We start from the raw sequence: 27,245 nt of genomic DNA on the forward strand, positions 1-27,245 counted from the left end.
AAATTTGTCTTGCATCAATTATTAGTACAAACAAGCAAACAGAACAAACTGAGATGCTTTTATTGAATGAAGCATTATAACAGTAGTCTGGAATAAACATAAACCTAAGAAAATAAATAAGTCCTTTTATTTTATGTCCTGAAGAGAGTGTTTCTGCTTGCAGCTTAATCTCAGTTTATTGATTTTTTAAATTACAAGATAAAATGATTGTTTCAGCTATCAGTCCTTGAATTCTCCTACTGAAGTCCATTATAATTTGGCACCGAGTGCTTAGAGGGTGAATGGGAGTGATGAAGAAGAGGATGAACGATATCCTGCTATATTATAAAACTGCTAAACGCAAGCAGGCTAACTAGTTCCTTTTTCACAATAATTTAAAAATGCATAAATTTCAATGCATTCCCTTTAAAGCCCTCATGCTATCATGACTTTTCAACAGGTCTCATTTCTGAGAGACGTCCATGCCAACACCAGTAACGGACGGTGCAAACATTTTCTTGCGCTGTTGTCCATTATTTTGTGCGTATTCAAAATTACATTTTATTTGTATTTTTAAGGGGAAACCTCTAGTTTAAGATGCATGTCACTTTAAGGCTCTAATAAAACCATCATCGACATGCCTTAGAGACACATGCATGTAAATTGATACCATGTAGTTGCTAAAAGCTTGCATCCTTTCAGTAAACCTGCATAGATAGCCCTCTCATACCTACTGTACAGTGCAAAGCAAAACTGTGTTTTGGTCAGGAGATTCCTAGCTGCCAACCTTCCTTCTAACGCTAACAGCTGGATGTGAGTTTCCTGAAAAACGAGGGACGGAGGGATGGAAATGAAGGGAGTGGATGAGGCGAGGTGCTTAGGACTAGTCCTGGAAGGCATGTGGGTTGAAGGCTGTGTCCAAGAACCGCTCCAGCTCCACAAGATGAGCCTTCTTGTTGCCTGTGGCGGGGGCAGCTGCAGGCTCTCGGCCGGCGTACCTGAGAAGAAAACATGTAAATATAAATGTGAGTGTGTGTTTTCATTTATCCAAAGTGACTTACAAATGAGGTCTTACATGCATTATTACATGGCTTACATGCATTAGTGATAATTGGGTACAAATACTATTGCATGAATGCATAGCATGAGGTCACCCCAAAGTAAACAAACAAACAAAAATAATAAAATTTGATAAATGTTTAAAAACTATATATATGTGATTATTATAATACTGTATTATATTATAATAGCATTATCTTTTATTGTATATAGTAGCTTTATATAGTAAAGCTACTATATAGTATAGTATTGTAGTTACAATATAATAAAAAAACAATAAGCTGAGATTAAGCTGCAAGCAGAAACACTCTCTTCAGGACATAAAATAAAAGGCCTTATTTATGAGTCACTTAAGAATGAGTGTCAGATCTGCTTTACGTTCAGCAGCGGCAGCTATTAAAGTAATAACAATCAAAAAACCTAATAACCCAGCTGCTGTGAAGTCTGTTAATCAAAAAATAAATGAAAAAAGGGGAAATCAATAACTTTTATAACTTTAAGGATTCATCAATATTTAATTTAGAAATTAGTGTTTGATAACTTCATTCAGTTTCTGTTTATTTCTAACTTGCTGAAGGGCACAGGTAAATATGACATTTATTATAATGGGTTTATGTGAAGATTGTTTTAAGTTCACAAATTAGAAGTTATTTTTAAAGTCTAAAATTGATAGCTCTTAATTATACTACAAAGTTGAATGACTAGTCAATGGTTAAATATTAGGGGGGGGGGGGGACTATTTCCTAGAGACATCAGTAGTATCAGTGATACATGCCTTCAGTCATTAAAAAAAGCCATTAAACATTTTAAAAATATTTGTACATTAATTTGAAGATTGAATGTGAAAATATTGCAATACAACAGTATATGTAAAAACTTTAATGTTAGGTAGGATTAATCACGATTAATTTCAGAAAGAAATGTGCGATTACATTTTTTAATCGATTAATAGCACTTATATATATATATAGTTAGGTCCATATATATTTGGAGACAGGCACAATTTTTATTATTTTAGCTGTTGACCAAAACATATTCAAGTTAGTTACAGGTACATCTCAAAAAATTTGAATATCATGAAAAAGGTCAATATTTTTTGTCACTCATTTCAGAAAGTGAAATATTTCAATTTTGATGATTATGGCTTACAGATAATGAAAACTCAAAATTCAGTGTCTCAGAAAATTAGGATATTACATAAGATCAATAAAAAAAGGACATTTTAAACAGAAATGTCAGGCTTCTGAAAAGTATGTTAATTTCTATGTGCTCAATACTTGGTTGGGCCTCCTTTTGCATGAATTCCAGCTTTTGGTACCTTTGGCAGTGTGGGCAGGTGCCAAGTCCTGCTGGAAAATGAAATCAGCATCTCCATAAAGCTTGTTAGCAGAAGGAAGCATGAAGTGCTCTAAAATCTCCTGGTAGACGGCTGCGTTGACTGTGGACTTCAGAAAACACAGTGGACCAACACCAGCAGAAGACATGGCACCCCAAATCATCACTGACTGTGGAAACTTCCCACTGGACTTCAAGCAACATGGATTCTGTGCCTCTCCACTCTTCCTCCAGACTCTGGGACCTTGATTTCCAAATGAAATGCAAAATTTACTTTCATTTGAAAAGACGACTTTGGACCAGGAGTGGCTTGGTAGCTCTTTTCCTGAAGACGTCGGAGCGTGGTGACTCTTGATGCACTGACTCCAGCTTCAGTCCACTCCTTGTGAAACTCTCCCAAGTGATTGAATCAGCTTTGCTCGACAGTATCAAGCTTGCGGTCATCCCTGTTGCTTGTGCACCTTTTCCTACCCAATTTCTTCCTTCGTCAACTTTGCATTTAATATGCTTTGATACAGCACTCTGTAAACAGCCACACCTTTCAGTAATGACCCTCTGTGACTTACCCTCTTGAAACTCAAATGTAAATATTCTAATATTTTGAGATACTGATTTTTGACTTTCATGAGCTGTAAGCTCTAATCAAAATTAAAACAAAAAACTTTTGAAGACTTTTACTTTACATGTAATGAATCTAAAATATATGAAAGTTTCACTTTTTGAAACAAGTTATAAGAAAAAATGATCTTTTTCACGATATTCTAATTTTTTTTAGATGTACCTGTATATAATGAATACGGCTTAAAGTGCATACTCTGATCTTTAATTTGAGGGTATTCTCATCACAATTGGAGGTTAAAGTTAAGGAATTACAGCTCTTTAATATGCATCTCCCCCCTTTTTCAAGGGACCATAAGTAATTGGACAGCTGATTCAAAAGCCATTTCATCAAAAGCCAGATGTGGGCTAATCCTTCGTTATTTCTACATCAGTTAATCAGGTAAAAGGTCTGGAGTTGATTCTAAGTGTGCTATTTGAGTTTGGCAGCTGTTACTGTGAACCCACATCATGTCAAAGGATGTCTCCATACAGGTGAAACAGACAATTGTTAGGTTTCAAAAACAAAACAAATCCATCAGAGAGATAGCAGGGACATTCGGAGTGGCCAAATTAACAGTTTGGTTCATTCTGAGAAACAAAGAACACACTGGTGAGCTCAGCAACATAAAAAGACCTGGACGTCCTCGAAGCACAACAGTGGTGGATGATCGGAGAATCGTCTCCATGATAAAGAAAAACCCTTTCACAACATCCAGCCAAGAGAAGAACAGACTCCAGGAGGCAGACGTGTCTCTGTCAAAGTCTACAATCAAGAGAAGACTTCACCAGAGCAAATACAGAGGCTTCACCACAAGATGCAAACAAGGCCAGATTAGACTTTGCCAAAAAACTATCTAAAAAAACCTGACCACTTCTGGAAAAGCATTCTTTGGACGGCTGAAATTAAGATCAATCTGCACCAGAATGGCAGCAAGAAAAAGTATGGCGAAGGCTTGGAGCAGCTCATGATCAAAGCATACAGCATCATCTGTGAAACATGGAGCAGTGTGATGGCATGAGCATGGCTTCCAGTGGCTCTGGGTTACTGGTGTTTAGTGATGATGAGACCGAAGACAGAAGCAGCCGGAAGAATTCTGAAGTGTACAGGGATATACTCTCTGCCCAGATTCAGTCAAATGCAGCAAAGTTGATTGGACTGTGCTTCATAATACAAATGGATGATGACCCAAAACATACAGCAAAAGCAACCCAGGAGTTTTTGGAGGTAAAAAAAGTGGATTATTCTGCAATGGCCGAGTCAATCTCCTGATCTCAACCTAATTGAGCTACATTTCACTTGCTGAAGACAAAACTAAATGCAGAGAGACCCACAAACAACAACTGAAGTAGTAAAGGCCTGGCAAAGCATCACCAATGAGGAAACCCAGTCTCTGGTGATGTCCATGAGTTTCAGTCTTAAAATGGGGAACTGTGTATAAAAATGGTTGTAATTTCTAATCTTTGTATTATATTTTTGTTCAACCCCTTGAATTAAAGCTTAAAGTCTATATACATATAAATAAGTATATATAGGGCCACTTCAATTACATTTCAATTGAAATTGAAGTGCAGACCTTAAGCTTTAATTAAAATTTCTAATAAATGTATATTTATATTTATATATGAAGAGTTCATTGCCATTAATGTGAAATTACTGAACCTACACATAGGATCCTAATAAAAAAAGATCATTTTAGAAGAAAATTTCAGACGGCACTTAGAGGCTTTTGCATGAAATCCGTTTTAATTTTTTTCCCCAAATTCTGCTTATTTTTCTGGACTGCTTTTTAATGGTTAAATTATTTTTTTATTAATCAAAAATGTCTAATTAGTTAAAATCATGAAACTTATACAATTTCACATCAATTTATTAAAAGTTTAATCAAAACTATATGCTTAGAGCCCTATGAATTTTTTTTTCTCACATATGTTTTATTGTTATCAAATTCTGTGTTTTAGCATGTCTAATCATTCGAATGCATAAAAACAATTACATTTTTTCACATTTATTCTTATAATAGCCTTATGAAACATTTTTTCCTCAGAAATTCTGTGTTGTGTATTTAAATTTTTCTGGCCTTCAAATGAAGGCATAAAACATTAATTTATATTTGAATTAGTGAAAATTAAACTTTTTGTATTAAATATTATATTAAACATTTAATAACTTTTCATTTTTGGACAAATGGGATTTACAATTAACATTAAAACATAGAGGAAATGTGTGATTATTCCTTAAAAATAAAGTTTTAATAATTTTTGTAGAAGTAGTAGTATTACATACATTCTACTGAGCAATAGTAATATATTTCTGGCACAATATCTTCAGGTTAAACCGAACTTTTATTTTGACAGGTTGGCATGAATACCTTTAAATTTCTGTGTTCTGTGATATGACGCTAGTTTTACTCAAATCAAAACTGTGGAGATGATCATGGACTTCAGGAGAAAGCCCCCTGCTCTCCCCCCTCTCACCATCATGAACAGCACTGTGACTGCAGTGGACTTTCATCGCCAGCTGAGGAAGTTCAACCTGCCACAGGACTTACTGAAACAGTTCTACTCTGCCATCATTGAATCTATCCTCTGCACCTCAATAACTGTCTGGTTCAGCTCAGCTACCAAATCTGACCTCAGAAGACTACAGAGAGTAGTCCGGACTGCTGAGCGAATCATTGGTACAACCCTCCCCACTCTCCAAGAACTGTACTTATCCAGAGTGAGCAAAAGGGCTGGTAAAATCACTCTGGACCCCTCACATCCAGCACACTCCCTCTTTGAACTGTTACTGTCTGGTTGATGCTACAGAGCTCTAAGCACCAGAACGACCAGACACAGGAACAGTTTCTTCCCTCAGGCAATCCATCTCATGAACACTCAATAATAAACGTGGAACACACAACTATAATACATTATCCATTCACCACACTCACTTATTTTATTTTTATTTCTCATTTCTAATTTGCACATACTTGACCTGTACATACATAGTTGTCTATATTATATATTGTGTTTTTGCTGCTTTGTACATTGCCTATTTGGATATTTGTATACTATTATTTTATTATCTGTGTCCTGTCCTGTTGCTGTCTTTCTGTTGCACTGTGGAGCTTCTGTCACTACAACAAATTCCTTGTATGTATAAACATACTTGGCCAATAAAGCTCATTCTGATTCTGATATATTGAGGCGGCAGACGCTGAAATCACTGCGAACGTCATGCACTTCAGTATGTGTGTAGTAAACGAAACCAAGCGTCTGCGCCATTGATTCAGAACAGAGACACACAGAACGTGCAGGATTCATATTTAAATAGTCTTTTTGTGGCTTACTAGATACTACAGTGGTTTTACAGATACTAGTCCATATCTCAATTTGATTTAAGTGTAATGACCTACTTTTGATTAATTTAGAGTTTGACAAATTCTGTAACATTCCGTGTTATACAGTAAATTCCATTTTTATGACTGGATTCCGCGATTCCGTCTGTGTTTTCATAGGGCCCTATAATATATAAATGTAATGCAAAAAAAATAAGTAATGTAATGCAATGCAATTTTACTTGACACGTGACTTTTTTCTTTAAGCCAAATATAATTATTTTAATTTTGGAGGAAAATGTAATCTAGTTCTTGAGAGATTTTGTGCGATTCATTCTAAAGGTGAATTTAAAGACATGAGTTACCAAACGGGACGGGTGTTGTTGAAGGTTCTGCTGATGCGTGGCTTGACATAATCGTAGTAGCCTTGATTCTTATGCTCTTCCTGGCACCACAGCAGCTGAGCCTGTGGATACTTCTCTGCCTCGGCTTTCACCAGGTCAAACGGGAATGGAGAAAGCTGGACAATAATGCATTTAAAGTCATCAAACACATCTTTTTAACTACTAGGGTACAGGCATGAAGCGAAAATTATAACGTGGTGTATAATGGTCAGGAAAGAAAGCTGGACTAGTATAATGAACATTCTTATTATGGAGAAGTAAATACAGAAAACGGCCCATTTAATAATTTTAGGAATAAAAGCGTATGCAGGTACCTGCTCAACGCGGCTGATAGCCACTGTGTCCTCCAGGCCTCTGGTCTTTCGTTCTTTGGTGAGGTCATAATAAACTTTTCCTGTGCAGAAGATGAGACGCTTCACTCCAGCTGAATTCTGTGATGCACTTCCCTCTTCAGGAATGAGACGTCTGAAGTGTGTATCTAATCAAACCAGAACACACCTGAACATTACTAAAAATGCTATAGCGGGACATTGTATGACAAAGGATTGCCAAGATTTCAAGTGGACAAACCTGGTAACATGTCGTCAAAACTTGACTTGGCCTCTGGGTGCCGTAGCAGTGATTTAGGCGTGAAGATAATGAGCTAGAGCAAATAGAAGGAAAGATTAAAACGTCATGAAACCATAAGTTAACTACAGAGTCCCACAATATCTGACCAATACATTTTCATGACTTTTCTATGTCCAGGATTTGTAAAAAATATTTACATGGATTTGCTAATGAATCCATTCAAAAACAATGTGTAACCCATTTTCAGTAAATCATTGAAAAGCTACTTAAAAAGAAGGATTTAGTCAAAAATTGGACATTGCAAGTACAATAGATATTAAATTAAATATTTTAGAAAAAAAAAAAAACTCAAATTTCCATAGCAAATATATCATTTTCCACGAATAATCCATGATTTCAAGAACTGAAAAGCAATTTTAAAATTCCCTGATATTTAATTTTTTTTTGTGGTGCGGGAAACCTGTAGAGATCATGAACAGAGTGAAATGTCTCTTACAGGCTTTCTGAAGGGCAGAAGGATCTGCCTCCGAAGAACATGGAAGTAATTTCCAGGAGTGGAGCAGTTCACCACAATCCAGTTACAGTCATAAAGCTGCCGGACTGCAAAGTCCTCTGTGATTTTCTGCGTCAAACAAATGAGTATTAAGACCGATATTCATTGTAAATATTGTGTTCGGTTAAAATATTCATGCTTAAAAAAGCCAGAGATTTACTGGGAAAACGTCAGGGTCATCATTGCACATCTGCAGGAATCTCTCTGGACGGGCGGAGGAGTGCTCTGGTCCCTGAAAAGATCATCAAGAAAGTAATGAAAAAGGGAGCAGATGAGAAGATGGAAGCTCAGAGGTGGATTTAAGATGAAAAGACCTCACCATGCCCTCCATGCCATGAGGTAGCAGCAGCACGATGCCGTTCTGTCGGACCCACTTGGCCTGGCCGGGGGAGATGAACTGGTCGATGATGCACTGAGCTGTGTTATGAAAGTCTCCAAACTGAGCCTCCCAGAGCACTAGAGCGTTAGGACTCGCCATGGCAAAGCCAAGCTCAAAACCTGCACACAATGAGACACAGACCTGAGGATATGCTTGTTCAGTGGGCATATAATGTGCAGCTTCTTCTGTGTTTGTTTGACAGACAGCATCTATCCACAGTTCATTTGGTTTATACCCACCAAGAACCCCGTATTCTGACAGGGAGCTGTTGCACACGGTATATGGAGCCTGGTTCGAGTCGATGTAGTTCATGGGAATGCAAGTCCGTTTGTCAACGTTCTGATCGTGTAGCACATGGTGCCGATGACTGTATAAGGATAAAAAGGTAGACTATGGAGTTGCTTCCAAATCAAGTTCATTCAGGAGCATGAGATGCAGCTGTTCTTACCTGAAGGTCCCTCTCTCCACATCCTGACCACTGAGACGCACATGAATGCCTTCCTTTAGAAGAGAACCAAAGGCCATGTATTCTCCCAGAGCCCAGTCCACTGAGCGGTTCTGCACCATAGTAGCCCTACCCTTTAGGATACGGGTGAGACCTTAGAAGAAGACGGATAGAATGAGTACAGATGCTGGCTCAAGCCAAAAAAATATATATTTTTACACTGTGTTCGAGCCAAACAAGCAACTTTATGATAGAATGGTTGGCAGATTTATTGGTGATTTCTAAGTTTTTGAAACACAAGCTTATTTTGAAGATTTCCGTATTTCTGCATTCAAGTAGATAGGAACTGAAGATATAGCTGGTTCCCAACATGCTTCAGAAATGACTTTGGGTACAGGCCATTAGCCTTTTCATAATTGTGTGCAGGTGTATGCAGGAATGAGAGTGAAAAGTTACCTCCATGGATAGTGAAATCCTCCACAGGCACAGAGGAAGCCACCTGACCAATGTGACTAAGCACTTCTTCATTAAGACCAGTAGATGGACAGCTCATACTTTTGGGTTGACCTTCCAGAGTGAAGAAACCTGTAGAGTTAAGCACAAATTTCAAGTCAAGTACATTTCAGAGCAAATACACACATGTAAAAGTGTCTCAGTTTGGAGACATTGTACATCAACACAAACACACACACACCCACCTGGCCAAGGTGAGTCAAGCCAGTGCTTGATGTGCAAGATCTTCTCATCTTTAGAATGAGTGTACGCCTCCTCACAGATTTTGTCATACTTGGAAATTTCCTCCTACAAGGACAGACAGGCAACATTTGCAAATATTCAAGTCATTTAAAGAGGTCATCGGATGCCCATTTTCCACAAGTTGATATGATTCCTTAGGGTCTTAATTAAAAGTCTATAACATATTTTGGTTAAAAGTTCTCAATGGAAGTGTAAAAAAACACCTTTTTTTCCCCTGTCAAAATAGCCTATTTTCAACAAGCTGTTTTTTTTAGTCCATGTTGCTTTAAATGCAAATGACTTCTTCCGTGGAGTGACGAGCAGACGTAAAACTTCAGCCGCGACACTGGCTAACTAGCACATTATTAGAAAAGGTGATTTGCAAAGGTTCATAAAAAACCCTTATACTCACTTCTTCTGTAGATGAAGCTGGATCACGAATGATTCGCGCGAACATAATATGCATTTAGGCAGATTGGGAGCGGCACATTCCCTTCAAAACTAAAGTAACCTTAATCCTCAGCATCTTCAGCGGGTCAGATGTCGGGAGTAACTGACGACTGCTATATTCATTATTACATCCAACAACAGAACACCTCAATCGCTTAATCGGAAACGCTTGTCTTCCCCTGCACCGGAGTCGACACAATGGTGGACGGATGATAGCTTACTCAGGGCGGGTCTAAGGTAAGACGGCCTTGTCAATCAACTATGGTGGGTGTGATCAGTCCAGAACTACGTCATTCTGACAGGAACCTCAGAATAGCCTGATTTGAGAAAGGGGATTTTAAAATAGGGATTTGTTTTTTTAAATCACTGGGTGGATTTTTATCATTATAGGATGGATGTGTAGACACACTTCTAACACAAATTTATGTTCAAACAACTTGAAAAGTGAATTTTGGATCCGATGACCCCTTTAAGTAAGAAAGTATTTGACAACTATTGTCAATGTTTCCTATTATTGTAACTCCAACTACCGATCAAAAGTTTGGGGTCTGTCAGATTTTTTAATGTTAAAGTCTGTTATGTTTTGGCCAAAATACAGTAAAAACGGTAATATTGTGAAATACTACAAAACAGCATTTATTAAAAATGGTAAAAACATTTATAATGTTACACAAGATTTCTGTCACTTCTGATCACTTTGATCTATTCTTGGTGAATAAAATTATTAATTTCTTTAAAAAAAAAATATCTTTCTGACCCCAAACTTTTGAATGTCAGTGTACATATTCATTTTAGGAGTACTATTTGGTTAATCTGACCTCATATTCCTGTCTGCTTACAGCTCCTTCTGCAATGAGCTTTTCAGCATATTTCTGCAGAACAGGTTTCTGTTTCTTTATCTGTTTGTACATTAGTGGTTGCGTAAACATTGGCTCGTCCATCTCGTTGTGGCCGTTCCGTCTGTAGCTCACCTACAACACAAAGGAGAACACCAGAGTCAACACCTAAATCACGTTTGACACACAGTTGCAAACATTCCCACTTAAAAAAACGTGCTCCCCTACCAGATCAACCACCACATCTTTATGAAAGGTGGCTCTCCATTCTGCAGCCACCTTACACACATACATCACAGCCTCAGGATCGTCTGCATTAACATGAAAGATGGGAGCATTGACCACTCTGGCCACGTCTGTGGGATACGGTGAGGAGCGCGCCATCCGAGGGTCAGTAGTGAAGCCAATCTAAAGAGAGGGGAACAAAAAAATAAATGTAAATAAATGCAAATATTTCCCTAAAAAAAAAAACTTATATGGCAGTTTCAACCATTTTGATAAATTCATGAACCATTTTAACCACATATTTTCTCTTCAAAAGCAAAGAACGTTAACTATCATTTCAGGACAAGTGATCATGAAATTATATTTGTACAAAATAATAAATTATACAACTTATATACCTATACCTTGAACTGCAAATCAGCATATTAGAATGATTTCTGAAGGATCATGTGACTGAAGACTAGAATAACAATGCTAAAAAATTCAGCACTGACATCACAGGAATAAATTACATTTTAACATATGATAAACAGAAAAGAGATATTAATTGTAATAATATTTCACAATATTAGTGTTTTTACTGTATTTTTGATCAAATACATCCAGCCTGGTAAGCATAACAGACTTCAAAAAAAAAAAAAAAAAAAAAAAATTAAAATCTTACAGACAAACTTTTGAACTGTAGTGTATAACCAATTCAAAGAAGTTCCCTGCTGTGAGAAACAGACCTGGTTGTTTACGACCACGTGAATAGTGCCATGTGTGGTGTAAGACGGCAGGTCACTCAGGTGGAATGTCTCATAGACGATACCCTGACCTGCGAAGGCTGCATCTCCATGCAATAAGATGGACATCACCTTTAGACACAAGGACACAGTCTTAGTGACACCATGTCAATCATGTCTTGTTGTCTGAGCACAAAAGATGATTTAAGACTGTTTACATAATACAACCGATGACACATTTGTCTTTGAGGGAACTGTTTAATCTTTGGATATAGGCCTCTTGATTTGTACTTCACTTTACAAAAGTTACAGTCCATGTCTATAACTTTGAGGTCATCTATATACTAGTGTACTACTTGATAAAGTAAACTTTAAGCTGATACCTGCACTAGAAATCTACAAAATAATGCGGTTTCATGGGGTCTTTAAGAGAAACACTCAAGTTTAATAACATAAGCACACATGCTAGAACCACGAGGGCAGTTCACACACCCTCTTGCCGTCAGAGTCACCGCAGTAGAACTGCTCTGCCTTGGTCTTGCCCTGCACTACAGGGTCCACTGCCTCCAGGTGTGAAGGATTGGCCATCAGAGACAGAGTGATGTGGCGATCAGTGACCCGGTTGATCCGTCTGTGGTACATACCCAGATGATACTTCACATCACCTGAGCCCTAAAGAAAAAAGTCACAAAGAGAAACTGAAACATGAACAGAACTGGAATGTCAAGATCCTTTGTTTAAATGAAAGGAACATTAGATATACTACATAGTTCATAGTTCCCAGACATGTGGAAAAGGACACCTGTTTTCACAAAAAGCACGTCACCATGGATTGTGTGCAGAGCTAATTACATAAACCACAATTACAGTACTGAATGTTTCACTGCACCGGTTGTGCCAGATTTGCAATATTTGTTAAATATTATCACTTTCATTTTAAAGTTGTTGTGAAATGAAAATTCAACCTATTTCCGAAATGCATGTTACTGTGAACAATTCAACCATGAATTTGTTTTTAAGTTACATCATAATTATCAGAATCAGAATCAGAATCAGAATCAGAAAGAGCTTTATTGCCAAGTGTGTTTGCACACACAAGGAATTTGTCTTGGTGTTATGAGCTTCCAGTACAGAAAGTACAAACATAGTGCAGACAACATATAATTAAGGTGATAAAGAACACTAATGAAGAGAATATACAATAATTAAGGATAACAATAGTAATAAAAATAAAAATATACAGAAAAGAGACATGACCATAGACAGAACTGTGAATGTGCATGTGTCCTATGTACAGATGACGGTTTGATGGGTTATTTACAGATGTACAGTACCGGGGTGTGTTATGTGTTGTTCAGGTGGGATACGGCCTGGGGGAAAAAACTGTTCTTGTGTCTGGCTGTTCTGGTGCTCAGTGATCTGTAGCGCCGGCCAGAGGGCAACAGTACAAAGAGAGAGTGAGCTGGGTGTGAGGGGTCCAGAGTGACTTTCTTAGCCCTTTTCCTCACTCTGGAGGTGTAAAGTTCTTGGAGGCTGGGCAGAGGGGCACCGATAATCCTCTCAGCAGTCCTAACTGTCCGTTGTAGTCTTCTGATGTCTGTTTTGGTAGCTGAACCAAACCAAACAGTTATAGAAGAACATAGGACAGACTCGATGATTGCAGAGTAGAACTGTTTCAGCAGCTCCTGAGGCAGGTTGAACTTCCTTAGCTGGCGGAGGAAATACAGCCTCTGCTGGGCCTTTTTCGCAATAGAGTCAATGTGATTGTCCCACTTCAGGTCCTGGGAGATGGTGGTGCCCAGGAATCTGAATGACTCTACTGAAGTCACAGTGCTGTTCATGATGGTGAGTGGGGGAGAGCAGGGGGGTTTCTCCTGAAGTCCACTATCATCTCCACAGTTTTGAGCGTGTTCAGCTCCAGGTTGTTAAGGCTGCACCAGACAGCCAGCTGCTCAACCTCCTGTCTGTAAGCAGACTCGTCACCGTCCTTGATGAGGCCTATGACTGTAGTGTCGTCCGCAAACTTCAGGAGCTTGACAGAGGGGTCCTTTGATGTGCAGTCATTCGTGTAGAGCGAGAAGAGCAGTGGGGAGAGAACGCAACCCTGAGGGGCGCCAGTGCTGATGGTGAGAGTCCTGGATGTGAGTTTGCCCAGCCTCACTAGCTGCTGCCTGTCTGTCAGGAAGCTGGTGATCCACTGACAGATGGAGGAGGGCACAGAGAGCTGTCTCAGTTTGTCTGAGAGAAGGTCAGGTATGATGGTATTGAAGGCCGAGCTGAAGTCCACAAATAAGATCCTTGCATAATTCCCAGGTTTGTCGAGGTGTTGCAGGATGTAATGCAGTCCCATATTGACAGCGTCATCCACAGACCTGTTTGCTCTGTAGGCAAACTGAAGAGGATCCAGCAAGGGTCTAGTGATGTCCTTCAGGTAGGCCAGGACCAGTCTCTCAAGTGACTTCATGACCACAGACGTGAGTGCGACAGGTCTGTAGTCATTAAGTCCAGTGATTTTGGGCTTTTTGGGGACGGGAATGATGGTGGAGCGTTTGAAGCAGCGGGGAACTTCACACAGCTCCAGAGATCTGTTGAAGATTTGTGTAAAGATGGGGGCCAATTGGTCAGCACAGACTTTTAGACAGGCAGGTGAAATACCGTCTGGTCCTGAAGCTTTCCTAGATTTCTGTTTTCTGAAGACCCGGTTCACATCCTCTACACAGACTTTAAACGCAGGTAGAATGGTGGGGGAGGGAGTAAGGGGGGTTGCAGGGGGGGAAGGTGAATGTGTGAAGTGCAGATCAGAGCGGGTGCTGGGTGTCAGTCTGGCCTTTTCAAATCTGCAGTAGAACACATTGAGATCGTCAGCCAGTTGTTGATTCTCCACAGACTGTGGGGGTGGTGTCTTGTACATGGTGATGTTCCTCAGACCAGTCCATACCGACGCCGGATCGTTGGCTGAAAGTTCTTTTTCCAACTTCTCAGAGTAGTTCTTTTTAGCCACTCTGATCTCCTTTGTTAGTCTGTTCCTGGCCTGGTTATACAAGATTTTATCCCCACTTCTGTAAGCGTCCTCTTTGGCCTGACAAAGTTGTTTGAGTTTCCCAGTAAACCACGGTTTATCATTATTGAATGATAAGAATGTCCTGGTGGGGATGCATATATCCTCACAGAAACTGATATATGATGTTACAGTCTCTGTGAGTTCATCCAGATCGGTGGCAGCGGCTTCAAAAACACTCCAATCAGTGAGATCAAAACAAGCTTTTAAATCTTGCTCTGCTTCATTAGTCCATCTCTTAACAGTTCTTAATACAGGCTTCGAAGATTTGAGTTTTTGCCTATAGGTCGGTAATTATGGAAGCTTGTTTCTGCCACTGGATAAAAAAAAGGTAACAGATTTTTTATGTCCAATTTCTGACCATTTAAAATTTAGAGAAAATGTGAGATATAAACTCACAGTTACCTTTTTTTACATCCTGTGGCGGAATTGTGAAACAAACTTAAAAATAAAAATGTATAAAAAAAAAGTAAAAAAAAAAAGGAATCAAATAAATTCAGAATTATGAGATAAAAGGTGCTACCTTTTTTATTTTTTTATTCCTTAGCAGGAAAAAAAGTAAGATGTAAACACATAAAAATGAAAAAAAAAAGTCTTCTGAATTGCGTGATGTATACTGGATTCTGAGAAGCATACAGTTTAAAGTAGCTTGCACTTCTTTCAGAATGCGTGTGCCGCCATATGCATTTAACTTATATCTTATGGTTACAACCTTATCTGCAAATGTTAGAAAGTCACACCAGTATTTGAATGTCTTCAAAACCGAGGTCATTTTTGTGGAAGAATTGCTGAGATGGGTCCTTGGTCCTCAAAAAAAGTAGATCTGGCTTTTTATTTATGTGAAAACTGAAAAATGTGTTTTGTAATCTGTATACTGAGCTGAACAAGGAACTAGTGCTGAAGGAAATGAAGGTTGCTTGAAAGAGCTGCTCACCTCATCTGCAGCTTCCAGCTTTGAATCAAACTGGCAGAAGATCTGCTCCAGCTCCTTACGGATCACATTAGCAAGTACGTTCAGACGGCCTCTGATAGAGAGCAGATAATTCAGACATGTTTCAATGGCCCTACATATATACTTCATTAACCAGCATACATTGTGCAGTAGGGCTGCCCTCGACTAAAGATTTTTCTGGTTGACTAGGAGTTGTTCATTTTAAGCATTAGTCGAATAATCACACGTTTATTAATATACCATTCAAATCATGATAATGAGCCTTTAATTGCCTACATAGCCTGATAAGCGCTCAAGCACACACATAAAGCTTGCCACAGCAAACCGCAGAAGTAATGATTACGAATATGTGTTCTTGTGAGTTCACATAAATAAACAGAGTCTTTGCAGATTCGAAAGATGTATTACTCTTATATTTATGACCAAAAATGACATAGTATTTTAAGAGCAAGTGACTGCACCAGCGCCTCCATCTGTCCTGCAGTGAGCGCTACTATTCAGCTTCCAGACACTTGAATAGCGCACATTTATTCAGATGATAAGCCATATTTGAGGTCGATGATTGATAGGCGATCATTTGGATGTCCTGCCTGAGTACTGTATTACCTCATAGACCAGCCGTTAACGATCTGTCCGTCATGGACTACGTGACTTTGCCACTTCCTGTGGATTGCTTTTATTTTTCTGTGACTTAGTCATTCGTAAAAGTCGACTATTAGGGGACAGATCTATTGTACAGTCGGTTGTTCCTCTACCTGTGTGGCATTCCCATGATAACGCTCTCCACTCCGTTCTCACTAGATCTGTCGATGATGGTTTTGAGTGCAGGAATGAGAGACTCGCATCCCTCTAGGCCAAAACGTTTCTCTGATGACCACTTCCTCTGCAAGAACTCCTCAAACCTGGCAGCATTACAAAAACATTCACAAAATAAAAAGAATGTTATTGCATTAAATAACAAGATATCAAAGCAAGTGTCATCTGAAAACAAATGATGTAAGTGATTTGTTTGACAAAACTGATTCCCTTTCCTTGGTGTCAATATTAGTGGATGTATGAATTCATTTCCGTTTTGTGAAGGGTTTTGCTTAAATTATTTGAATGGCAAATAATGCATTCAGGTATACAGAAAACTATGGCATGGACAGACCTGGTTGAGCGGATCATACGGGCCAGTAGCGTCCTTTTCTCGTCCAGAGTAAACTGCATCACTCCCGGCTTCTCAAACCTCTGTCTGATCCACTGACACTGCTGCAGGTCATTGATGAACATGAACTCCACACCGATGTGCTGACAGTAGGCCATCTGCATAGTGCAGCAAGACAGAAGTCATGCAAATCAACCAATTGGTATAGTTCAACAGCGGAAAGAAAACTTATCTTGTTATCTTGTTGGTGGTTATGTACCTCTAAACGCCGGATGATTTCCCTGAGAGTAAGGGCACTTTCACTTCCCCCAATAAAGGTTGTGGTAGGAAGCCGGAATACTTTATCCAGATCCGCTTCTTCCAGTCCATAGAAGCCTGGCAGCAGACATGCAAACACATGGATGGGGAAAGGCCAAGAAGGGCAAGCGAAACACCACAGTGGATCCGACCGACACATAAACACAGAGGAAAAATGGAACTGCGTTAGAACAAGCAGGGATGTGTAACAATTTATTATTTGTAGTTTATTCATATTTTTAAAGTGCAAATAAGAGCACATTCAAGCACATGCAAAGAAAAAGCTAAGCCAACAGTACAGTATAAGCAGAGGAAAAAGGAAGATGAGGGTGAAAACAGATCTATTCCAGCCCAGTCCACCAGTGCCACAGGGAATGCATGCATATGATGCTACATATGGCAACTTGTTAGTCATAACGCATGTTTGAACTCTTTTCTCATTGATTAATGAGCAACATGTGAGTGTATTCCACAAAGCAGAAACGTAGACTAAAATCTCGCATACCAGTTTTCTCTGACCTCTGATCTCAAGATGTGCTGAAACATGGCGTTCCTTCACAATGTGCATCATGAGTTGTTCCTGTTTACTTATCTACACAACATACATGAACAAATGTACCTCAACCCTGCAGGCAAGCAAACATGATAACATTCCTGCAACACCAGTAAAACAAGATTATGCTAAACTAAACTAAACATGATAACAAAACTGAAAGGAGAAAGACCAAACTGAGAATGTAAGCACAAATAACAAGTCTTGTCAAGTCAAAAGTGATATTTCGGTCTCTAGACCACATCCTTTAATGTAGATCTGTGGGAATCATAAATCTGATGTCTTAAAAATCAAGAGTCGCATAATTTACACTTTTTCATTCATGTCTGTAGCACAAATGGGACACTGAAGTTCAATTTTTTTCACAACAGTGATAAATCTATTAAAACAGCACCACTATAAACTGGAATCCATCAAGGGTAACTTTGGGAGAGTCTAACAGCATGTCACAGCCTCAATCCTGAGTTCTGATGCCAAATCTGACATTCTGTGAGGATGAGGACATTATGTAAGAAACAGACCCTAGGCAAGGTTAATGAGGGAAATCGCCACATATGCCAGCTGGGTCTCCTGCGAGAATGCCACGTGGAGTTATATAAATGTATTTCTGCAAAGAGTTGAGGACATTTCCAATTACGTCTCAATTTTAGTTATTTTAGTTTTGTTTGTATTTTATTATAGTATTTATTAATATTTTAAATTAGCTTTTAGTTTAAGAGATGCACTTTTGTCATTTTTATTATTATTTTAAAAATATTTCTATTTCATTTAATTTTTTAGCTTTAAATTTTAGTACTTCAAGTCAAACTGATTTTAAGTTACCAAAGCAATATTACCATTTTCATTTTTCAAAGTTTTTCATATAACATTTACATTTTATTATTATTTTTTTTATTATCGTGGTTTTAGCTTGATTTGGTTAATAATAACAACAACACTGATATAAACAGTTTGGAAAAAGTATGCTTAAGTGTTCACTAACAGCCTTATAAAACTAGGCCCAAGAACAATGTTTGGACATGCAAAATGAAGGACATGGGGTCCACTGTATACTAAAAAAGACAGCAAGGCTCTCCTTTTAACTACGCAACACTTCAAGTTGATTTAATCACTGTTTTTGATCAGGGAACTTCTGGGAGCTTCTAAAAAAATGCTATTAAATTGCACTAACTAGTCCTCATACCTCCAGCTGTAAGGTGAGACAGACGGGCTTTAAAAACAGCTGCATCTGAGGAGTCAAAAAGCATTACATTAAAAAAAGTTAATGCCCCAGTGTTACAAACCTATTTTTGTTTTAATGGTTGTACCATTTCATGACCTGAAAAGAACTGAACCTGTGAGGTGTTCTGAGAAAAAGCACTGAGCAAAGCATTTCCACTGAATGAAACACAGAACAATGCAGGGCTGGAAAACTCACTCACCGCATATACTGTAGTGCACTTTGAAACCCGACTGTCAATACACTAGACTGACAGCTCACTAGTATTGGAAGCTCAATGACAATCAGCCTGCCATTAATAAAAAAAAGGTTCTAAAATATCAAGCTTTGCCATTAGGAGGAACTGATCAGATTGAGCAAAGCCATTTGGTATGCTGAAAATTAGAATCTGGATGATACTAAGGATTCTGCTTAAAACGTGAACATTTTCTAGTAATTTAATTCAAGATATTCCGTAAATGCATCTCTTTTTATGGGTGCTTAGATATTTATACTGTAAAAACCAAACAAAAATACTGACTAGGAAATGTTTCTTTGCAGGGTGTGTAATGAATCTTTCTTTGTTTCATTTCTGTCTCTAGTTTTTCGGCTTAATAACATCTGGCAAAGCGACTACCAATGAAAACTAGCCTTCGGGCTAATTTGGGTACATTTACATTCATGAATGTTGATTAATGTACACTGCCCCTTTTTTGTGAAATAAATAAATAAATAAATAATAAATGAAATCAATCACACCATCTCGTTTACAAATGTTCATGACAAAAGGAACCTGAAGATCAGGAATCAAAACATTTGATGAGCTATTTTGAGTTTGTCTAGAGCATTCTGATGGTTCACATTTCCCAAGTTGTTGAGCATGCTGACTGTGTGGGTGTGGCTTGTCTCTTGCTAAAGGTTTCTAATCATCCATGCTGAATGTGTGTGCAGATAAAACTCTACAAACGGTATGTGCACAATGAGAAATAAAGCAACTGCTATTCACAGCATTCAGAAAGTCCTATAGCCTAGGCATACCAGTGCAATAACAGAGCCACTGTGAGAGGATATGAAAATGCCAATCTGCAGAGAGAAAGAGGAACTACAACATGACACTAGATGAGAGAAGTATTTCTAAACTGACAAGCAGACACTTCTGAGGAAAAGAGTGATGGGTACAAAGACATTAGGATACATTTACAATGGGCAAATCCAGGGATAATGTACAAACTGATAGGCTCTGATCAAAAACTTAATTTGGCACCATTTTTTGGCTTAATGATTTCAGGAAGGATGCATTAAATTGATCAAAAGTGACATTTTTAATGTTCTAAAAATATATATATATTTTTTTAACTTTCTATTTATCAAAGAATACTGAAGACAATGTATCATGGTTTCCACAAAAATATTATACAACAGTTTTGTTTCTGGAGTAATGATGTAATGATTTATTTGATCACAAGTAACTTACACTTTAGTATATATTCAAATAGAAAACAGTTATTTTTAATTGTAAAAATAGTACACAATATTACTGCTTTTACTGTATTTTTGATCAAATTAATGCAGTCTTGGTGAGCAGAAGAGACTTTTTATGGAATTTTTATACATGCAATTTAATTTAATGTTTGTGTGTGCTATGTGTATATTAGGACTTATTAAGAGTATTGAGCTGTCTACTGCAATATTGCAATCAACTGATCAGTGGCAGCTAGGTTTGAAACAAGGCCATCGTCTCCAATATCACCCATTTCCCAAGCAATGTTTATACTATGTTGAACCTGCACACAAACAACACTCACTGCTGGATGTGTTTGAATTTTACCCATTGCAAATATCCAAACAGGTCTGGACTACATGCATGCTCCAGGTAAGGGAGGAAAGCACAAAAATAAGCAATGCCACATTAAAAGATTCAATCATTCTCCAACGCCTGATCAAAACCTCACCAAGTTTATCAGAGGATGTGATTATATCTGCCGGGACGCACGAATCAAGATCTGCATCCATAATTCCCAGAGGATCCAGCTGTGCAACATGGTGCCCCCGAATCTGCAGGGAGTTCCAGAAAAAAGACATACAGATAGAAAAAGAAAAAGAGGAGAAGGTAGGATAGTAACTCCAAAGAACAGTTTGGACAGTTAAGGAGGTAAGATTGGGACAGAGCGAGTGTGAAAACCACCAGAGAGATGACAGAAGGACACACAGCAATGTTAACACACTGGATGAGCATGCTCCCAATCACACTGAACACCACAAGCAGTTCTCACCGGACTGATGTGACCAGATAGTAAGCGGGGCATTGTCAAAATTTACACAACTGATGCCCAAAGGGTCGAGTTTGGCTATATGATGACCTCTGACCTGTGAACAAGGCAACAGCACTTACAAGCTAACAGAGGAGCGCAATCACAGATTAACTTTATTAAGGCACTTATATTTTATATTCAAATGGTCCTTGCATTTTAATTAATCAAATTAGCCAAGATAATCAATTTTAAAAATATGCCAGGGGAAAAGATATATTTAAATCAATTCTGTGGAGATTTGTAATGATTATGTGTCGAAAATATCCTCTTGTATGAGGAATGAGGATAATATAAGGTCCTCATCTACTTTATCCAATGTATTATAACAGTAATATATGACTGAAACTTGGAAAGTTTGGAAGGAAGGGCACTATATTTAGGCAGTATACTACCAGCAAAAAGGAACGGTAGTGAAGTCATCAAAACAATGAAATAACATCATATTAGACTTGCACTCTATTAATTTACTGCTTGTTCTCTTTAAAAAAACAACAACAACTAACACTAGCTTTTCTAATCTTTTTGTATTCTATCTGTTTCTTTTATTTAATATACAATTAACAAAAACAAAAAGGCCTCTAACACTAGCTTGCTCTATTCTTTCTCTAATCTATCTGAGAAAAAAAAAACTTGCTACGTGTACTGCGTTAGGCTAACTGAGACTTGTTATACCACTTGCATATCGTTGCTCTTTAGTTGATTTTGATTGCTTCCATTGTCCACATTTGTAAGTCGCTTTGGATAAAAGCGTCTGCCAAATAACTAAATGTAAATGTAAATATCAATGTGCACTAATATTCTAAATCTGGGGTTGGTAAGATTTATTTTTTTATATATTTTTGAAAGAAGTCTGGCATGCTCACCAAGGCTGTATTTATTTGAATAAAAAAAACGCAGTAAATATTGTGACATATTATTAAAATAATATGTTTTCCATTTTAATATATTTTAAAACATAATTTATTAATGTGACGCAAAACTGAATTTTCAGGATCATTACTCTAGTCTTCAGTGTCACATGATCCTTCAGAAATTATTCTAATATGCTGATTTGTTGTTCAAGAAACATTTCCAATTATTAACAATGTTGAAAACAGTTTTGATTTTACATTTTTTAATTTTTTTTTTTTCAGGATTTTTAATGAATAGAAAGTTTAAAAGAAAAGCATTTATTTAAAGTAGAAATCTTTTGTAACATTAAAATGTCTTTGACACTACCAATCAATTTAATGCATCCTAAACTGGATTAAATTTCACATTCATTAAAAAATAAAATCTTATTGATCCCAAACTTTTGAACGGTACTATAAATACTGGATTTATTATTAGTACAACAATAAGATGATGGGAAAACAGCAGCAGTAGAGTCCTCTCCTCCAACCTCCTTTGTGAAATTAACATTTTAGCCTTCATACCTGGTAGGCACGGATGAGGGACTGCACGGCAAGATGGTCTTCCACTAGTTTTTCCACATTAGGCTGAGCTCCAACCAGTGCCTGGGCCTGAGAAAGTCCCGAGAGACTCAACCCCACTGGAGGTGGGCTTTGGTAGGCAGAGCCAGGGGGAGCGCCTGCATTGGCATTACGGAAGAAGATGTCCCAAGACTGTTGAGAAAGGAGCAAAGAAATCACAGTAGGAGAATAATAACAATACTTAAAAGTGCTGTGCACAGAATACATCTGAAAAAAAGATTCCTTTTAATTTGTTAAAATACATCCAATGACGTACACAAGTTAATCTGGTTCATAAAGATAAAACAGCTGTCAACCAGCAGTATTGGTGTCTTGCATCATCACACAGGAATCTGAATCTACTTTGCATCATCTTCCAAAGTCTCCAATACAGATGGGAACTGTGGTCACATCTGAGTAAACTGTGGGAAGGGGTCAAACTTCAGTACTGCTTTTCCGAGCAGCAAAACTTCACTGGATAAGCTGGATGTTCGGTTGCATAACCAAAGTCTTTTGATGCAATCATCTGCAAAGCTTTAGGTTCATGCAGGGACAGAAAAGAACAGCAATTTGAACCCTAGACCACGTCTGACCTTGTTCTGCTCATGAGGGCTTACTTACCTACATATCAGGTCACTGTGATTCAATGACACATCACACAGGACCTCATACTAACCTGATAAATGTCTAATAGGCTTTGAGGAGCTAAAGAGCTCAGTGTGTTAAATTGAGAGAGCCGATGCCGTATCATCTCGCAGCAGGGCACAGGAGGGAAGTCTCAACTGTAGTGAAACTTTATTACACACTTCCTTCATAACTTTTCACAAAAATGTTGTTATTTATTTAGGGGTTATGTACTTTCTGCCCACAATAGTCTGTATTTTGTACTTTCATCTCTCGCTGCCCATTTGAAGATTCACTTATGTACTTTTTCTGTGGCTCATGACGAGTGAAATTCTCCAAAGTCAAAATAGTTAAAGCTAATTACAAAAAAAGTAATATAAATGTGTATAAATATGTATAGTAATATATAAAATGTATATACAGACAGTATAGGGTGTTCATCTAAAGGTATGCTTAAGTGTGTTGTTCAAAGAAATAAAAAAAAGATACAAAACTAAATGAAAGGGTAACAAAGCAAGTTTGACCACTACACTTAACTTAGCATGTTTCAGTATGATACATTCATCAGTTTCTCAGAAGACATTTAGTTCCAGTTTGAAAACACCCTGGAAACCACACAAGGGCATGTGAAATGGAACAGAAAAGTCTTACATAACAGCCCTGCAAAGCTAAGCTTACTGTCTGAGAGGGGAAACAAAGTCACATTATGAAACGGATGTCCTCAAGCATAACCTTGGAGAGCACAGAAGTTCCTTTGCAGTTTACTAGAAAACCTATTCAGTTCAGTTAAAAAAAATAATCATTCTAACTGGCTTGTGAACTGAATCAAATGATTAATTAAAAAAAATCTGACATTTCATTTAGAAAAATCAAGACATTGGTAACTCTTACATGAACCTGTCAAGAAGAATATAGGGCAGATGTCGAGATTTTAGAAAATTTTGATTTCACATGGAATTTATGCATCATAACTTTGGTATAGCAGCAATAAAGCCAGGATTTTGTCACAAAATCCTCTATGCTGGGAGCCGGCATCTTACCTTGTGCACACTCTTTGGGTTCTCCAGCCATGCGTAGTACATCTCTTCCACATAGTTGGAGCTCGTCCCATTGAGAAAAGGCTCAGCGGCGACAGGGGCTGCATAGCACCTAAAGGGCTGAAACGTCCTTAGGGCCCCGGGCGTCACCGCTGTCCTCTGTTGTGAGAAACTTGAAGCGTTCTGAGAAGCTGTGAGCGGCCGTAGCCGTGCAGCGCAAGTCCTTAAGCGATGCATCGCAGTCTTTAAACCAGCTCCACCGCCTCTCCAAACCAGCCACGAGACCTAAAGCTCCACTGAATCCAACAGATCCTGGATGTGTTCCTTTAATAAAGGTGCTTGTCCTCCTACTCCTCCGACCAAGGTCTATTCGATTAAAGTCCCAGGAAACGGAAAGAAACACCAGATGAAGCATGTCAATAAATAATATGAATTGATATGTGGCAACAGTAAATATTTAGGAATGAATAGCATGTTTTTGAGCCTGTCCTACAGTTCTGTTTTGATCAGAAGTCATGCAAAGAATTCTTCCCAAGCCTGAGACAGTTGCACGTGTGAGCTGTCCTTTAATTTTATGATAAAGATTGATTATATGTATTTTAAACGCTTAAATACTCTAAATGACATCCATATCTCAAAACAGCCGGCATTTCTGCAATAAGAAGTTCACTTGCATCAGGGTTGCTGAACCTGTTTTGTGTGTACAGTAAATCACTGAATACCAAAACATTGTCGAGCATGATACATGACATTAAATTTTTCAACAGTGTGTTACAGAGATAAGTACATAAATGTTTCTTATAGTAATGAATTGCTGATGTCAACTTTTCATGACTATAGTATAGGTGCATAAAAAAGGCTTTTCTTAACGAGATAAAAAAAGAGAAATGAACAGAGTCGCTAATAATTTAAAATAAGAGTTTAAAATCTTGGCAGCAGTGAAGGTCTCATGAGTAACGGACAGTACCGGCTAGCTTCAGCTAACACGAGCTAATACCTAAACTCTCTATTAAACCATCAAACGTGCGTTTAAACTGCCCATGCCTCAGGGAAAGATAATACAATGGCATATTATGCCGCTTTAACAATAAATACAGCATTAGCTGTGTCTAATTACAGAGTTTTCTCCTCAGTACCGGTAAGGTTGATGACAGATGCAGAAATGACACGCTAATGCCTCACTGACAGAACCATTCAAATCAAAAGAGCTGCGAAAACATAGATACAAGCGATTCAGATACTTACTCTCAGAGCAGGAGATCTTGTATAGTGCAGGTTAATGTCATACAACACAAAAATTAAAAGGAAACAGTGAAGTGTCAGGAGCTGGAAGATAGACGAGTCGCTCGTTTCTAGGCAGCGCGAGCACCAGCTCCGCGTCACGAGCTCGCACGACGTCATGAGCTTTTTCAGCACATTTTGTGAAAAGATCAATACATTACGCTTCCTTATTAGGAAAATGCCATTTGTGACCCTGGAGCACAAAACCAGTCATAAGCCATCAAAATCAACTAAAAGCTGAATAAATAAGCTTTCCATTGATGTATGGTTTGTTATGATAGGATAATATTTGACTGAGATGCAACTATTTGAACATCTGGAATCTGAGCAGAGGCGTCATGCCTATTCAAAGGGTTTTTGAGCCAAGTGGATGCTTCCAAATTAAAAATAATATTTTCCATATTTTCTATAAATGCTTCATATCATTAGCTGCTAAATTCAAATATGCGTTTACTGAGCCAGAGACAGCACTGCATTATAACCAATCACACACGATGCTGTTGAGCTTATGACCAATCAGAGGTGTTCAGATGAATCATCGCTAAAATGCTGGTGTTTTCTTTACTTGCTGGCTGACTGAATACCTCTTTCTGGAGAATTCTCCCATCAGAAACAACAAAGAGCAGATGTGTGTATGAATCTGTATTTAATATATTAATTTCACAGTGTAAACAGCTTCAGTGATTTTAATGGGAGTTTTGAGAGTGCTTGAACTCTACTGTCAGTGAAAATATTCTTTGCTCTCTTTCTGTACAATGAAAGTGTTTTGATAAGTTGCCAAACTTACAATGTTTTTATTCACATTAACTTTCAATGTTAAATTCAAATTAAATATAAAGTCAGTTGTATTAAAACTGTTATGGCATGACACCCATATCTGTTACTTAAGTAAACAGACAGGTTTGTATGCATAGTTAATAGGCCACATTATTAGGCTACTTTGACCATCGCCCACTATAGATCAACTAACATAATCAATAAAGATGAGAATTTAGATATTTCATAGTTAATGCGTTTGGGAATGTTTCGAATAAAAAGGAAAAAATTAAAATAAAATAAAACAAGAACATAAGTGCTATTGTGAGATGGTCCTCACTGCAGAACACAAGATCCAGGGGGCGAGGTTGGATCCAGATCCAACTCCTCCCACCTTATATACACCTAAACCTACCCATCTCCACCCCCTGATCCCTAAACCCACCAATCTCCACCCTGATCTCCACCCTTAAACCTACCCATCTCCACCCCCTGATCCCTAAACCCACCCATCTCCACCCTGATCTCCACCCTTAAACCTACCCATCTCCACCCTGATCTCCACCCTTAAACCCACCCATCTCCACCCTGATATCCACCCCCTGATCCCTAAACCCACCCATCTCCACCCTGATCTCCACCCTTAAACCTACCCATCTCCACCCCCTAGATGTGGATCCAACACCGCCCCCTGGATCTTTGTTCTGCAGTGAGGGGCCACTGCGGCTGCTATGTGTCACATGACGACCCCCACTCATGCCCCCTCAAAAATAATGAGTGCATGACGCCCCTGAATCTGAGGATGCAAAAGAATCAAAATATTGAGAAAATCGCCTTTAAAACTGTCCAAATAAGTTCTTAGCAATGCATAGTACTAATCAAAAATTAAGTTTTAATATATTTACGGTAGGAAATGTACAAATTATCTTCATGGAACATGATCTTTACATAATATCCTAATGAT

The 27,245-nt window shown here is 38.2% G+C and overlaps 1 protein-coding gene across 4 annotated transcripts; it reads right to left on the bottom strand.

Moving 5' to 3' along the window:
- Positions 1-37: 37 nt before the first annotated feature.
- Positions 38-25,643, bottom strand: ogdhb (oxoglutarate dehydrogenase b). Of its 4 annotated transcripts, XM_079408627.1 has the most exons (24): positions 25,490-25,643; positions 24,248-24,610; positions 22,548-22,736; positions 20,773-20,875; positions 18,806-18,850; positions 17,032-17,147; positions 16,776-16,930; positions 16,381-16,527; positions 15,608-15,698; positions 12,108-12,287; positions 11,619-11,747; positions 10,894-11,073; positions 10,648-10,800; positions 9,343-9,445; positions 9,101-9,229; positions 8,648-8,798; positions 8,439-8,566; positions 8,140-8,318; positions 7,981-8,052; positions 7,764-7,889; positions 7,268-7,340; positions 7,012-7,175; positions 6,659-6,813; positions 38-977 (listed from the first exon to the last, which is right to left on the bottom strand). In XM_079408627.1, the coding sequence occupies exons 2-24, from the start codon at positions 24,479-24,481 to the stop codon at positions 863-865; spliced, it is 3,117 nt and encodes a 1,038-aa protein (XP_079264753.1). In that variant the 5' UTR covers positions 24,482-24,610; positions 25,490-25,643; the 3' UTR covers positions 38-862. The 4 variants fall into 4 exon arrangements, with proteins under 4 accessions (XP_079264753.1, XP_079264754.1, XP_079264755.1 ...); XM_079408628.1 differs by lacking the exon at positions 18,806-18,850 and having other exon boundaries at positions 25,490-25,627; XM_079408629.1 differs by lacking the exons at positions 18,806-18,850; positions 20,773-20,875 and adding an exon at positions 21,094-21,187 and having other exon boundaries at positions 25,490-25,625.
- Positions 25,644-27,245: the final 1,602 nt, after the last annotated feature.

The sequence above is a fragment of the Barbus barbus genome (assembly GCF_936440315.1).
Source record: "Barbus barbus genome assembly, chromosome: 45".
Taxonomy (NCBI): Eukaryota; Metazoa; Chordata; class Actinopteri; order Cypriniformes; family Cyprinidae; genus Barbus; species Barbus barbus.

Bases quoted from the DNA above. Each gene is read 5' to 3' on its own strand.
- ogdhb (XM_079408627.1), bottom strand. From the start codon at position 24,481: ATGCATCGCTTAAGGACTTGCGCTGCACGGCTACGGCCGCTCACAGCT. The intron at 18,851-20,772 runs GTGAGGTTTTGA...TTGACTCCTCAG, and splicing joins CACATCCTCTGATAAACTTG to ATGCAGCTGTTTTTAAAGCC. The intron at 7,890-7,980 runs GTAAATCTCTGG...TGTTTGACGCAG, and splicing joins ATGACCCTGACGTTTTCCCA to AAAATCACAGAGGACTTTGC.